Raw genomic sequence first — 15,729 nt, 5'->3', positions numbered from 1 at the left:
TTCACTTAAGCTTGTTTCTTTAATTTTATTTATTCATTGCCTTGCTCCCAACGAATTTTATTTTAGTTAATTGGACTTCGTTCCATTGGTCATTGATCCTAAAGAATTTGACATATTGAATAGCTTTGCAATCTATAGTTATCAAGGATACTATCTCCCTTTTATTGGGACAGGACATGTGTCCTTAGATACTACCACTCAGTGTTAAGTAAATGTGGGAATTAGAATCTAAAAACTTAAGGTCACCAGTTCTTATTGGGAAATTGTCAGCTTCTATTTAAGCTTGTGTTGATGGGAAGAATGCATTTTTTTACTCTTTTTATATTTTTACATTACATTCCAATCAAAGTTTCCCCTCCCTCCATTTATACCAGCTCCCCCCACACTTCCCTTCTTTCCCAGAGGCAACCTCCAAGAAATGACAGCCGAACAGGACAAAACAAGATACAATAAGACAATACAATAGCCCTCATATCAAGGCTGGGCAAGGCAATCTAATAAGAGGAAAAGAGTCAAGACAATTAGAGCTATATATCTGCTGGCACTATTTAGGAATCCCACTGTTAGGAGTGTGATTCCAAAAAATCATCCAAGCTACCAACCCTAGTGTACACACAGAGGACATGGCCTGGAGTAGACTAATGCAGGCTCTGTGAGCCCGTGTGAGCCCTGCTTAGTTGATTCAGTGGGGCATGTGCTCCTGGTGTGCTCTTCTCCCCTGACTCCTACAATCTTTCATCCCCCTATTCCCTGGGGTTCACTGATCTCCGAGTGGAAGGACTCATTAGAGATCTCCAATTTAGACTCTCCGTCTGCATGTCTGGCTGTGGGCCTCTGCACTGGCTCTTCAATGATGGGCAAGAGCACAATAGGATATCATTAGGAATCATTTCATTAATTTTTTGCCAGTTGAGTTTGGTTCTACCCTAGGTCTCTGAACTCTGCAGCATCTGTTCCTGGGAACCAGTCAGTGTAGGGCTTGGGATCTCTCTCGTGGCATTGACTGCAAGTTAAAATAAATATTGATGTGGAAGAAATGGTCTTCCTCAAGGATGATGCCCCCCTAAATGGCTATCCAATAGAAAATGATGAGTCCCGTAATCATACATGTACAACTAACAATAAACGGACTGAGTTGGTTGTATTTATATATTTAGGAATTTACATGTATGTATGATAATAGCAATGAAGAGGTTGTGATTTCAAGGAGGAGTGGATAGGGGGTGTTTATATGAAGAACTGGGAGAAGGAAGGAAAGGGGGAAATATTTTAAATCGAAACTTTTTATATATCTGCCAACAATTTTCTTGAGTTTGAAGAAAATTTCATTTGAACAAACATGGCATACATATGGAGTAAAATGTGGTATTTTAAGAAATTTAAGCTGGCCTCTACCAGCTTCTTCCAGCACATAATTTTTTTTTCTTTTTACGAGACAGGGTTTCTCTGTATTGTTTTGGAAGCTGTCAGTCCAGCCTGGCCTTGAACTCACAGAGATCCACCTGCCTCTGCCTCCCGAGTGCTGGGATTAAAGGCGTACACCACCACCGCCCGGCTCATAAAATGTTTTTTAAGAGTCAGGCTGGAAATGCGCATCCCAATAACATGATTCAGATTTCAGAATCAGAATGAAACTCAGAATCACATCCAGAAAACAGCTAGGACTCCCTTCAAAGTATCTCAGTTCAGAGAAAACCGCAGATCGTCACAGCAGAGTCTGAGGACCACAGGATGGACAGCTCACTGTCCCTGAAGATATAAATCTCCAGGATATATCAAGCTGCATGCTGGAACCCTGCCCGAGTAAGTGCTTTTCCGCATCCCTGTTTCTGCATCAGTAAAATGAGGGTGAAAGATCACCGACTTAAACAGTCATTACAAAGATTACACGCTGCTATCAATCTGTTCTTCTGCACAGAAGAAACTGAGATCCCGGCAAGGTCTAGATGGGAGTCTAAGGTTATCAGCGTCTTTTGGATGCTAGTGGGTGTCCTATACGGTGGAGCCAGATCCTCCTAGGACAGACAATCAACGGCTCTTCCATAACAGGTGTGCTGAACACACCTCCCTCTACTTCTGAGCAGGGTCCAGACCAATGGGAGAAGATGGCCTTCCGGCTCTAGGCTCTGAGCTGAGAGGCTCAGCCATCTCTGCTGTCCTGAAAAATGATGGCCTCATACAAATCCAAGGGGAAATCTCAAAGCTGCAAAGAAACCACCATCAGTAGCATCTGGGGTTTAAAAAGAAAATGACTAAAGACAGAAATAAAGTAGCTGGTGTGAAATGGAAATTCTGTCTGGGCTACACTTTTATTTTCTGCCTGTGTTCATAACAATTTCTCTGATGGAGCTTAGGTCCTTGCATGGACACCAGGATCAGCATCTCCTTAAAGCTTGTCTCTTTCGTTAAAATCAAATCTTATTTTATTTATATCAATACAACTATGTATAAATAAATATTTTAATAAAATGATGTGTGGTAATTTCAAACAGAAAAGGAGAAAATTTTAGGCTACAAGACTCCTCTCCCCAAAACAATTGTTTTTAGGAAAAAATAATTTTTTCTAGGTTGGTCAAGGCAACAAATACATCCAGTGACTACTCGTGTTTATTCTGTACTACACTAATAGTGGGATTAAAAGGAAAGCCCCATAACTCACAAAAAAATAAAGGAAAGTCCCACATTCACTGTCTCAAAGTTGGATTATTTTGGAATACAAAATGATTCTTGCTACTTTACAAAAGAAGTTGAATTTGGACATCCAGCACAAATGAAAAGAACAACAGTCTTGTGATCAAGTTAACAGCAGAAGAAAATAAATTGAGTTTCCATCCTCTTTGAGGACTCCTCTCCTTCTACTGCTCTGTCCTTCCTCATCACCCATTACCCTCTTGGTCTCCTTTCTGTGTCTTTAGACTTTAGACCTAAAATCAGAACAAAACTGCACAATCTCCGTCAAACTCAGATAATGTACGTAATGTACAGGTGTAGGTGTGGGGAAAGCTGAACAATTCCAAAAAAATTAACCCCTTGCCTCTAAAACCACACAGACTCGAGCCATATATGCCAGTATTCAACCACATCCTAGCTCTAAAAGGCAGCACTAGTGGCATGTGACATGTTAGTGTTGGAAGTGCCTTTCCTGGATAATAAGTTTCTTTTCTTATTTCTACATCACAAAAAAATAATACACGTTTATGTAAAGCTTTGGAAATATACGGGGGGGAAGTACCTACTAAATGCATTGGATGGTCCTCTCCGTACTTTGCAAGAGTAATAGCCCAGCTTCTAGTCATGTCCAAACACTATGGAGTCCCGGGCCCGTTTCCTTGCCTACCTAGAGTCAAAGGAAACGGCAGTACACTGTCGTGCAGACTTCCGGCTTGGTCTCTATGTCCAGTCTCATTTGAGTAACTGTATTTGATCTAAATGTTCATTTCTATACATTTATGTCCTCAGTACTCAATCTTCATTTTTCATGCAATCTTAGAACCTGCTCACAACTTTCACGGTGTTGGGAGCTACTTCTTTTTCAGTAGGAGGCCAAGGAGGCTTTGAGTGCAGCCTGACTTCAAAGTTAAAATGTTTATCATCCAAAACTTTTCACTCATAAAGTATCTGTAACGATTCCTTTGACACAAAATGCACATTTTAAACACGGATGAACCACGTTACCGAAAGGACGCATGACAATATGAGAGCTAGGTCTCTTTGAGACGGAACCAAGGAGACGTTCTGCTCGCTGGCTGTGAGGTTTGCGTTGGCGTTTCAGAGTCACAAGCGTCTATAATGCATGATCTGCACTAGCCGGGAACCAAATTCCACTGGTTCTTAATTTACAGGTGGAAATAGGATACCTGGAGAGCGAAACCGACCTGCAGGATTTATTAAGGCTAGCTCCATGTGGCCTGGGAGCCCCAGGCGGAGTGGTCAGGTTGAAGAATTAAAATTTCAACCTGAGAAAGGTTCGGAAGATCTGACCAAGTCTTGTGACCAATTTGATAGCTTTTCTCAAACTTTTGAATATATGTATGTATGTATCCTAGGCATTCCTATAATTACAGATGCATATCTGTTAATCCAAGCACCCAGGAAACTGAGGCAGGAGGATTGCAAATGTGAAGGCAGCCTGGGCTACCTAGCAAGCTCTAGATCAGGCTGCGCTACAGAGAGGGACTTTACTCCAATACAGAAGGGAGAGAGAACATGAAATAAGAGAAGAAAGTGGGGAGGGAAGGGGAGGGAGAGAGGCAAAAAGTCTCCTTAAGGGAAACTAAGATTTGGAACCAGGTACTTTTATAAGATTTGGAACCAGGTACTCTTATCAGACTCTCCAGTGATCTGGTTCATGTCTATGTGTGTGGGTGTGCGTGTATGTTCATCTTAGCATCTGCTATCCTAAGGACTAAGGCACATAACTAAGGAAAAGGTTAAAAGAGGGATTCCGTTAGATGGACGCATAAGGAGGAAAGCGTGGAGGACTTTGTCATTGACGTGGCTTGGGAAGGACACAGTGAGTGGTGCTTGGACTTTTCAGGGTGTCAGAGTGACCGCACCACACGGCTTTGATTCACAGTCCATTGGTCTTGAGGTAGGACTCTAGGCTGCGCATTTGTAATATGTCCCTGGCTGCTGCTGCTTGCAACTGCTGGCCTAAGAGCTGCACTTTGAGACCAAAGGGAGGTGTAAGCAAAGAGGTTCAAGAACCAACCAGGTCAGATTTCTAAAATATACATGCCAGAGCCTCAGCCAGACTCACATAGCGGACCCTCCTTAGTGTCTTTGCACGGGCAGTTTTAAAGCTTAGCCTTAGGGGTGGGGGCGGGAGGTGAGGTTGCTTCTAGAACACAGGAAGAGCTGAGAACAGCAGGGGCTGGGGCTGCTGAAAACACCTGGACAGAGAGAGCCAGGATCAGCCCCGGGGAGCAGACTTCACCACATTTGCCAGAGTTCTTTCCCAGAGCCCATGAACGCTGTGTCCCAAATACTCACTCTGGTGTCCCTTCCCCACTCAGAATCAATGCATTTCAAGGCTCTAAAACGACTCAGCAGGCACGGTGCTTACTGCAAGTTCCATCCCTGGGACTCATGTGTTGAAAGAGGGGAATCCACTCCTGACCTATGACACCCACAAATGGTGATGGCTCAGGAACGTCCCCCACCACCACAACACACATACTCACACAAACAATAAATAAATAATGTGACCACTTTTACTGCAAAAATCTTACACTTAAATTTCTCCATCATGCTAAACATAAATAAAAACGAATTTCCATAATCCACAGTATTGGTGTCAGGATTTTTTTTTCTTTCAACAATGCTGCCCTCTAGTGTCTTTACAAGTGAGCACCAAAAAACAATTCAGGGGATTTAGATAGATACATACATACATACATACATACATACATACATACATACATATGTACATACATAGATAATGCGTAGATACATACATAGATACATACATAGATAGATACAGATGATAGATAGATGCTATAGGAATTTAATTTAAATTTAACCTGCTACCTCCTCAATTCTCCTACTCAGTTCTGCTTTGACTGCTGAGCCTCCTCCACAGACATGAACTCCCGGTACCTCCTTCCCCCATGCCTCCCTGCCCTCTCTTCAGAGCCAGACACAACAGAGAGGAGACATGGCCGGCAGCTAAAGACCTGTACACCTCTGCCTCACCTCTCACACCCACCCTTCACTGGGCCACGGTCCACTGAGAAGACATCAAGCAAGACCCCATCTCCCGCTGAGCTCCGCAAACCCAGCTGATCCCTCTCACCCTAGCCTTCTCTCCTCCCTCCCCAGTCCCACCACGGGAGGTCTCATCGCAGTGAATCCCTCCACGGGAGGTCTCATCGCAGTGAATCCCTCCACGGGAGGTCTCATCGCAGTGAATCCCTCCACGGGAGGTCTCATCAGGGTGAATCCCTCCACGGGAGGTCTCATCGCAGTGAATCCCTCCACGGGAGGTCTCATCGCAGTGAATCCCTCGCTCTAGGTCACTCCCAGTGGTGCCCAGATGTTCTCTCACCTCTCCGTCTTTAAGCTAAACGCTGCTCCCTGAGCATCCCCTGAGTTACTGTTCTCTCTGCTTCGTCCATTTGGCAACCTGCTGGCTTTGTACAGGTCGTCTCCAAGCCGGCCCGCCCTCCAGCCTGGCTTTGGGCCCTCACAGTGACACTGAGGTGGCTCTCTCATGGTCTGAGGTCTCTCTTCTCTCTCTCTCTCTCTCTCTCTCTCTCTCTCTCTCTCTCTCTCTCTCTCTCTCTCTGTCTCTCTGTGTGTGTGTGTGTGTGTGTGTGTGTGTGTGTGTGTGTGTGTGTGTGTGTGAATCCAGCAGACACTGTCTGCAACCTCTGACATGGTTGTTCCGTGTCCCACCCCATGGTCCTCCTCCTTGAAGCACCCTCTCTGTTCTTGGCTCTAAAATGTCCCTCCCCGCTGGCTCCTGGCCTGTCAGTTGACTGCACAGGGCTCTCTCTGTGACCACCTCTCCTTCAGACTTCCATACTATGACAGCACGGTCAGTACGCTGCACTCCTTAACACACACACACACACACACCAGTGTCCAGACTCATCAAGTCAACATCCCCTCCGGTGTCACCCCCAGCATCCCCGTGTTCCTTGCATCCGAAGAAGAGCCCCTGGCTTCCTCCCATTGTCCTCCTCCCTGCAATTAGTCGGGTATCTGGGAGAAGGCCTCGACTCCTTCCTGCCTGCTATGTAGCCCGCCCACTCCGTCTTATTACCGAAGTCCTCTTCCTCATCAGGCTTGCAGCGTGGCAGAATCTTCCCAGGGGCCCGTGCTCCAGGGCTTTACTCTCTCACTGGTTCTCCACAGCCTAGGCAGAGACGGCGTTCTGAGATACACACTCTTGATTGGAGGGTGTCTCTCTCATGCCCTTGCCTACAAATGGCAGTAACTCACAGTTTGGCTTGCCCTCTGCCAAACTTGATCTCAAACTCCTGTCCTGTCCTTGCTGGGTTTCTGCTTCCTAGCTCTGTTTCGATCACTGGAACCCACTGAGCTCCGTCTTGCTTTCAGGGCCCTAGCCCCTGCTGTCCCCTCATCCTAGAATGTGTCTTCTCCCATGCCTCACACAGATTTCCTCATTTTAATACTTGGGCGTTAACTCCCGAGTGAGACCACCCCTAGCCCTAACTCATCCAGATTGCATCTTTCTGTAACACTCTGCGTTCATAATCCCATCTTTATTTCTCCGTCTTTGCCGTCCAAGCCTAAGCTCCCCGAGTCTAGGAACTTCGTTTTACTAACAGATGAATCTGGGATTCCACACACACAGTGTGTGGCAAATATCAGGCTTTCACATAAGTGCGTTCAACAAGTAAATGAATGAGCCTTCGAAGAATCACCTTAACTGCTCTGGTCCAGGCTTCAGTAGCTTCCCGTGGCCTGGCCACCTGGCTGCTCTGTCCTCTTCTTCTCTTTGTCTGTGAAGAGCAGACAGGGGCGTCTTCTGCTTCAGCTTGCTCTCTGTGAACCTCCTCAGTGTTACCCACATGCCTGGCACACCTCAGCACGGCCAGCTCCCAGAACAGCAGGTGCTAAGGAGCATGCTGACTGGAGGGGCTCCCGGCTCTGGAAGAAATGGCATATGAGCAGGAGAGGACTTGCTGCAACGATGAAGCTGGTTCATCTATGGCAAAGATGCAAACGGTTTCAGCTTCCAGGACCCTTGAATGATCTCCATTTGTGTGCTCTTTTTTATTATTTTTTTATTCACTTATTTTTTTACATTCCAATCCCAGGTCCCCCTCCTCCCTCTCCTCCATCTTCCCCCCCACTCAGCCCCCCCCCACCTCCCATCTGCTCCTCAGAGAGGGTAAGGCCTCCCCTAGGAAGTCTAGGAAGTCTGTCCCATCATCTCGTTGAGGCAGGACCAAGGCTCCTCTCCACCCCCCACACCCCTGTGTCTAGGCTGAGCAAGGTGTCTCTCCATATAGAATGGGCTCCACTAAGTCATATTGTGCATTAGAGTTAGATCTTGGTCCCACAGCCAGTAGCCTCATATACTGTCCGGGTCACACCACTGTCACCTATATTAAGGGAGTCTAGTTCAGTCTTAAGCAGGTTCCTCATCAGTATCCCTCCTATATACAGATGATAAGTGGGCTGAGAAGGAAATCTGAGAAACATCACCCTTTACAGTAGCCACAAACAACATAAAATATCTCGGGGTAACACTAACCAAAACAAGTGAAAGAACTGTATGACAAGAACTTCAAGTCCTCCCATGCTCTTGGATAAGTAGGATCAACATAGTAAAAATAGCAATCCTTCCAAAAATAATCCACAGATTCAGTGCAATCCTCATCAAAATCCCAGCACAATTCTTCACAGACCTTGAAGGAACAATACTCAACTTCATATGGAAAAGCAAAAAAACCCAGGATAGCCAAAAACAATCCTGTACAATAAAGGATCGTTTGTGTGCTCTTTAAAGGAGAGTAGAAAAGTTTCTTACAGTTTTTAATCACATTTGTTTAGCAAGGGATAAATAAACAAAGTTAGGTGCTGGGATAAAACACTGATCATAAGAAAAAGTGTTTAGCTAATAAGCCAAATTCTATTAGACGATAGTGAATAAAAGCGATCCCATCTTCAAAACAAGCCAAGGGAATCTTAAAATAGCGCATGTAAGCCAAATAACAAAGATGCTAAGACTCCACCTAACCTTGGCTCTCTTAATCCAAATCCTGCTGCATCAACTTAAACACAAATAAGACTACCCCAAGTGGGGTATAGTGGCATACATCTGTAATCACAGCACCCAGGAGGCAGACTAGAGGATTGCTATAAATTCAAGAGCAACCTGTTCTACGTAGGTGAATTCCAGGTCAGTCAAGGCTTTACAGTGACACTCTGTCTCAAAGAGCAAGAAAAAAGAAAGAGAAAAAAAAAGATGGAAGGAGGCAGGGGGAAGAGAAAAAGAAAAAAGAGAGAGATTGGAATGTCTTTACCCAAATTATATGTTGAGCAAGAACTCTGTTGTGAAGGACATTTAATCTATGTATTATTGAGACATAGAGAAGTCCAAGACCTTGACCCTTTAAATATGTCCAGAGATCTGGTGTCCTAGGAGTGTAGTTAACATGCTTCGTGGAAGCAAAAGAAATCCAATGCTGTCTGAGGATCTGGCTAGCCTGAACTTGAGGCTCCTTGTGCCTCCAAGTCCTGTAGCTCATCTGGCTGGTGCCAAGAGGATTAGCTTAGCTCCACCCCATGGGGAGAGGATTAATCTTCCTGATCAGAAAATGTGATGTTAAGCTGAAAGAGGCTAGTGTAAACTGGGTGGGCCCACAAACAGGCCCTGGTGAAATCAATTACACGGGCGGGCATCTTAGAAGAAAGTTTAGTTCAAAGCAGTCATGGACAGGGCGTGTCAAAGTGGGCTCTGCGTCCCTGTGGCTTCAGCTGTTTGTTCGGCCGTTTTATATGTTTATCTTCCGGTTAGACACAGTTATTGAGTCATCTCTATTAAACGGCTACTGAGGATAAGGAACAGCTCTGCAAATCCACCATACGGAAGGGACAGGCTGTTCATCCTCTATGACCGTACATTCTACGGTCAGAAACAAACGCTTCCCCTCCCTCCCTCCCTCCCTCCCTTCCCTCCCTCCCTCCCTCCCTCCCTTGGTTTGTGAACAGGATACTCAGTTCCTTTATCAGAACAAGAGCCATCAAGCAAAGTAAAGGAAGAACCTATGGGGGTCACTACATTTTTTAAAAACTGTTTAGCATTGTTGCAAACTGAAAATGAAGGGGCGGTTTACCCAAACGTCACTGTCGAGCCTCCACGCCATCGGTGGTGAATGTATGTTGCTACCAGGGCTAAGAGTAATGCTAACCAAACAATTACATTGAATCTCTAACTTCTGAAGAGAGTTGAGGGGGGCGGAAACACATTGCTCTGTAAAGCAGGTGTTCATGAGATACTGTTTGGGTTCCCGTAGAAATTGTTCGAGCCATGACACACGTCATCAACCAAGGCATGGCAATGTACTGGGGCACCTCGAGGTGGAGCGCAATGGAGATCATGGTGAGTTAACCTCTAGTTCTAATAGCTGCTGAGTGTTGTAGCATTGTTTGTTTTTTTAGATGCCATGTTTAAGTTGCAATATCTTCTGCAGACCTTTCTCACAATAGCAGTGGAATTCTAAAGAGATGGCTGTCAGGGCTGGAGCCCCAACAGCTTAGAATAAACACAAGAAGGCAGATCTCCAATAGGAATCATGTTTTAGCATGTCCTTTGCTGGCAAGGGGCAGAGAGAGTTTCAGTGCGAATGAGATATGGGAATAGAGTATCCTAGCTTTCTTATAATAAGCTTATTGCCACCGATAGATCGCTTTTATCGGACTGTTCCGTCTGGGTTTTATCTCTTTAAGAACCTAGCCATATTCAAATAGTATCTTCTTTATAACAGTCTGTAATTCAAGCCTTGACTAATTTGCCCCAGACTTTACTCAGTCTCAACCCTCCCAAAGAAGAAGGATTTCCCACATTTGGTACCTCTCTTGGTGAAAATTGTGACCATAACTTTGCACGTGTCTGGCTTATCTCCTTGATCCACATTTACTCCACTGAAATGAGCACCCCCACGGGAATAAGTCGACGAAGGCCCAGTGCTCGCTGGCATAAACTCAGTAGCAATCCCTTCCGTCCCTAGGAAGCCTACTCTGTCGCACGGCAGTTCAACATGATCCCACCCGTCTGTGAGCAAGCCGAGTACCATCTTTTCCAGAGGGAGAAGGTGGAGGTCCAGCTGCCAGAGCTCTACCACAAAATAGGTAATCTTCAAAATCACATCTGACCGTTCCTCACGATATGGGAACCGGTGGTTGGGGGGGGAGGAGATGTTAGGAAAATGCTCTCCCAAAATGTCCCTAATTAATGCAACAGAGAAAATGACAAGAACTATGCATTTCAGAGGTTGCGGCAGAATCAGGTGGGACCACAGTTAGTCCACAAGGTCCTGTGGTGACAATTGCAGACTTGTGAATCGACTGTCATATACGCACACTCAGCGGGGGGTGGGGTGAGTGGAGCGGGGTTCAACAAAGGCACCACAAAGAGGATCCATCGGGTGATAACTCGATTTGCATAGGTGCACACAACCAGGATCTGGTGGGTAGACTTGATTTGCATGGGTGCTTGCTCTGGCACACGCATGCATTTGTCTGTGAATAGACTGAGTTCAAAAGCGTATAGACACCCCATGTCTCCCACGCGGGGCCTGCGGCTGGGTAAGACAGAAGGGATTCCACAGCAGTTAACAAATCAGAGCAATTTGATTATGTGGGGCGGGGACACAGACACAAGGCAAACAGGAAGAGTTTTAAAGATATTAAACACATCAATAAGACACCTCCCTCCCCCGCGCCCCCTTATCCTGGCTTAGACGCCAAAGCGGTTTCCAGAGATAACTTTTTTCCCTAAAAGTAATTGTCAGATGCTGAACTGTAAACAGTACGGAGTTCAGCAATAGCCGGTGCCGTTTCTGTCCCACGCCAGGCACTTGCCGAGTGGCAGCTGTGCTCCCGCTAAGCGCCAGGTACTGCCAGGCACTGGTGGATAAGCGAAGCAAGGGCTGGTTCTCCTTGCGAGCCAGAGCTCTTATCTCTCGGCCTGTGAATTGTGGCCATGAAAAAAGGTCACGGATAGGCCGTACTTCCGGGTCCACTTGCATGGCTCACTCCCAAGAACAGATAGTGCATGTTTAATTGGTGTGTAAAAGAACGAGGCACAATTTGTAAGTCCTAAGTTGTAATGGAAAGACGGGTTGCTGTTATGAACTCATTTATCTGGCCAGCTTTCCTCTAGAACTGGCGGGGCTCTGTCTAAACACGCCCTCACTTTTGGTCCCAAGTGGCACAGGTAGTTTTCTGTGATCGTGTGTTTTTTGTTGTTTTCTTTTTTTCCTCCCCATAGGGGTTGGTGCAATGACATGGTCTCCGCTTGCCTGTGGAATTATTTCAGGAAAATATGGAAACGGCGTGCCAGAAAGTTCTAGAGCTTCACTGAAGGTATTTTCCTCAACTTCTAGAAAAGAGTCCCCAGCGGGAGGGCAGAAGGGAAGATGGATTAGGAGCAGAGCGGAGGCCCAGGGTCTTCCCAGCTTAAGCACACAGTGGCCTTGGCCAACCATCGCCTCTGGCAGGGCCCTTCAGCCCTGCCCAGGTCTCTGCTGCTGGCGAAAGATCAGTCAGCCCTTCATGATCTGCCTGCACACAGAATTCATGATCTGCATGCACAGAGAGTTCATGATCTGCCTGCACAGAGAATTCGTCTCTGAGGAAGGAAAGAAAAGTGTCCAGTGACCTCGTTGACTTGCAGACTCAAATCCCCCACATTCTTACTTACTCTTATGTTGAAGGAGGTATTTCATTCCTTGTCTGGAAGTGACAAAATTTTAAATCCCTTTTCTATGTAAGAGGATTTAATTTTCCTTTTCTTGAGAAAACAAAACTTAGCCATGCAAGGGCCTAATCCATTTGAAGCAAGCAGCTTCGGCTGGGTACGGCTTGAGGTTGGCTTAACATTCCCTGCTGCATTTGGGGGGAGGGTAAAGAAAGAGAGCCTCGGGAGATGGAAACTGCCCACATCATCACCAGCCTCCACTCTGCCCAATGGGTGTTTTTAGTTTTATCTCTTTAAGTCAATATGTATTGTACAACCGTGGTGGGCTCCTTAGTGGCATTTTCGTTGGGCTGTATCATATTACTTTGACCACATTTACTCCTCACTGCCGAGTCCCATCTTAGACCCCCTTCCTGATGCTTAACTTATTGGGGAGTACTACAAACATCTTTCGTTATTGACAACAAGGTTTCTGTGCTTTAGGAGCTGGAGAGAACGTGCAATGGCATTAGAATCACAAACTACTCTGTGATGTCAAGGGAGAGAGAATACAGGAGTCTTAAAAAAAAATTCAGACAAGCCAAAGCCATCTTAAGAAGAAGCATACGCCCGACCCAGGCTCCAGCCTCTGTTAGCCAGCAGAACAGCCTAAGCCGAGCCCAGCCCTTTACCAGTGTACTGGGGGGGGGGGTGCTGTTACAGATGGGGCAGGACAGCTGACCGCAGACACTTCCCCAACTCTCTAGGCTCTAGGCCTTTCTGACTACACGAGTTGAGCTTCTAGCCTGTTTGTTCTCTGAAGTCACAAGACAGAAATATCCACCAAGGCATGCTGACATGACAGTGTTCTCATTTCTAATTACCCCAAAGCACAGTTATCTCAGAATATTTAATGAGATCTTGTTCCTGAAAACTGAAGGGTTGTTCCGAACAAATTCTAAACAAGTCCATGAAGAAAAATGAAAGGCATCTCTTTCCCTGCTCTCCTCTATTCCCCCCCACCCCCTCTATTCTTCCCCTGAACTCAATCTTCTTGGTCCCTCATGTCTTCCTCCCCCCCTTCCTCTTCTCCCCTTCTCTCTCTTACCTTAAGAGAGGCTGAAAGAGAAATCTGGCACTAGGGAAATGTCCAGAGATCCACAAGGATGACCCCAACTAAGAATCTAAGCAATAGTGCAGAGGTTACCTTAAATGCCCTTCCCTGATAATGAGGTTGATGACTACCTTATATGCCATCCTAGAGCCTTCATCCAGTAGCTGATGGAAGCAGAAGCAGACACCCACAGCTAAGCATTGAGTCAAATTCCTGGAATCCAGTGGCAGAGAGGGAGGAGTGATGAGCAAAGGGGTCAAGACCAGGCTGGGGAAACCCACAGAAACAGCTGACTTGAACAAGGGGGAGCTCACGGACCCCCAGACTGGCAGCTGGGAAACCAGCATAGGACCGACACAGCCTCCCTGAACATGGGTGTCAGTGAGGAGGCCTGGGCAGTCTACGGGGCTTTTGGTAGTGGAACGGCATTTATCCCTAGTGCACTGATGGACTTTGGGAGCCCATTCCCCAAAGAGGGGTACTCTCTCAGCCCAGACACACGGGAGAGGGGGTAGGCCCTGCCCCCAAATGATGTGACAGACTTTGATGGTCTCCCATGGAAGGCCTCACCCTTTCTATGGAGCAGAAGAGGGATGGCATGGGGGTTGGCGGGGGACTTGGGAGGATGGGAGGGAGAGGGAACTTGTATTGATATATAAAATAAGATTGTTTCCAATTTAAATTTTAAAAATGGGGAAAAGAAGAAAAACTAAAAGCATTTTAGGCAAGGATGCAAAAAAGAGGAAGGCAAGAAGGGCATGCAGAAAAAGGAAGTTCTGAGAACTGAGCTTTTACTGAGCACCTACTATGTGCCAAGCAGTGAGCTAGGAGTTACCTTTTACTTCCTTTGATCTTCACAATGAGAAACAGACACAGACAGCTTGCAATCAGTTGTGGCTAAGTTGCTATATAGAGATTCCCCTACTTACGATGGGGTAATGCCCAGACAAACACATTATAAACTCAAAATGTCCTTCCAAAAATGCACTATATATGGCTATTAGCCTACTGAATATCATGGCTTAGCCTAACCTTATCTTGTAAAAAAAAAAAGAAAAAAAAACTAATACAAATCCTTAAATCCTTTTTATACTATAAAGAGTTGACTATCTCAGGCAATTTATTGAATATTGAACTGCAAGTAAAAAAAAACAGGTTATATTGATGCAACTTTTGCATACTAGTAAGAAAATCCTAAGTCCAACCATTTTAAGCTGGAGACCATCTGTATATTCTTTCATAGGCTTTCCAAAAGAATTCAAAGCACTTCCCATATGTGGGCTATTTGTTCTCAGAGTGATCCTGCAAGGGGCAGGCTTTCTGCGGGAGGCAGAGACTGAATGAAGCCTAAGGACATTAGGCAGCATTAAGACCATAAACTCCTAACAGACAGAGCTGACCTGAGAGCCCAGTCATCTGTTTCCTTTCACACCCAGAGGTCTTTAAGGGAAGCAGGAGTTGTGCTGTATCTGGACCTCACGACTGTGCAGCCTCTGTCACTGTTTGATCAAGAAGCTCACGCAGGGATGGAAAACAACCGCAAATGCACTCACCAAAGTAGGAAAGGGTTGGGGAAGATACACAAAAGGTCTGACTGTGGCTAAATCCGAAAGTAACTGGGGAATCGCTTGGTTGGCGTTCATGAAGTCAATCAAGTAGACACTTCTGGAACATTCACAGGAAACGTTTAGAACCTGCCCGAGGCAAAGGTTCTGGGAAGGGCCAGGCTGCAGACTACCGCGAACTCTCTAGGCTCTGCACTGTCACTCGAGCGTTTTTTCAGAGCAACGTTGCCTGTCCTTGGGAAAGCCACTTAGGCAGAACTACCAAAGCGAAAAATGAAAATAAAAATGAAAGAAGCAAATGGAAGGACATCTTCAGGACATTATAGAGTTAATAAAAAAATTAGAGACAAGCAGACTGGATACACTGGCAATTTTTAACACAGCCCTCCAAACGGTTCGTGTAACACTGCCTGTTGTTATTATTATCACTGAAATACTAATATTATTTTGTGCCCGCTATACTGAACTACTATTGAAGAATCAATCATTTTTTTAAATGAATCTCAAGGGCTCTTTCAGTAAACAAGATTATCCAGGGAATCTTCTGGACAACCTCTTCTGGCTGGCCTCATCCCTCTAACAATGACTTCTGTCTCCATGTCATCAACTCTGACTTCACTGTTAAGATGCAAACCGCTTCTTCCAATCTAATAGATGTCCCTTGGGATCTGTTA

The 15,729-nt window shown here is 45.7% G+C and overlaps 1 protein-coding gene across 3 annotated transcripts in view; it reads left to right on the top strand.

Moving 5' to 3' along the window:
• Kcnab1 (potassium voltage-gated channel subfamily A member regulatory beta subunit 1) overlaps positions 1 to 15,729 on the top strand; it is a 384,414-nt gene that overhangs the window by 352,249 nt on the left and 16,436 nt on the right. For all 3 annotated transcript variants that reach the window (XM_040754343.1, XM_040754344.1, XM_040754345.1), the window contains exons 9-11: positions 9,993 to 10,078; positions 10,707 to 10,827; positions 11,969 to 12,063. In XM_040754343.1, coding sequence (XP_040610277.1) covers positions 9,993 to 10,078; positions 10,707 to 10,827; positions 11,969 to 12,063 — 302 coding nt within the window. The remainder of the gene's footprint in view (positions 1 to 9,992; positions 10,079 to 10,706; positions 10,828 to 11,968; positions 12,064 to 15,729) is intronic.

Source organism: Mesocricetus auratus, unplaced genomic scaffold (genome assembly GCF_017639785.1).
Source record: "Mesocricetus auratus isolate SY011 unplaced genomic scaffold, BCM_Maur_2.0 Super-Scaffold_100011, whole genome shotgun sequence".
In the NCBI taxonomy this organism is placed as follows: domain Eukaryota; kingdom Metazoa; phylum Chordata; class Mammalia; order Rodentia; family Cricetidae; genus Mesocricetus; species Mesocricetus auratus.
Note: the sequence above shows the minus strand (reverse complement) of the source record. Positions and strands in the feature narration are given on the sequence as shown.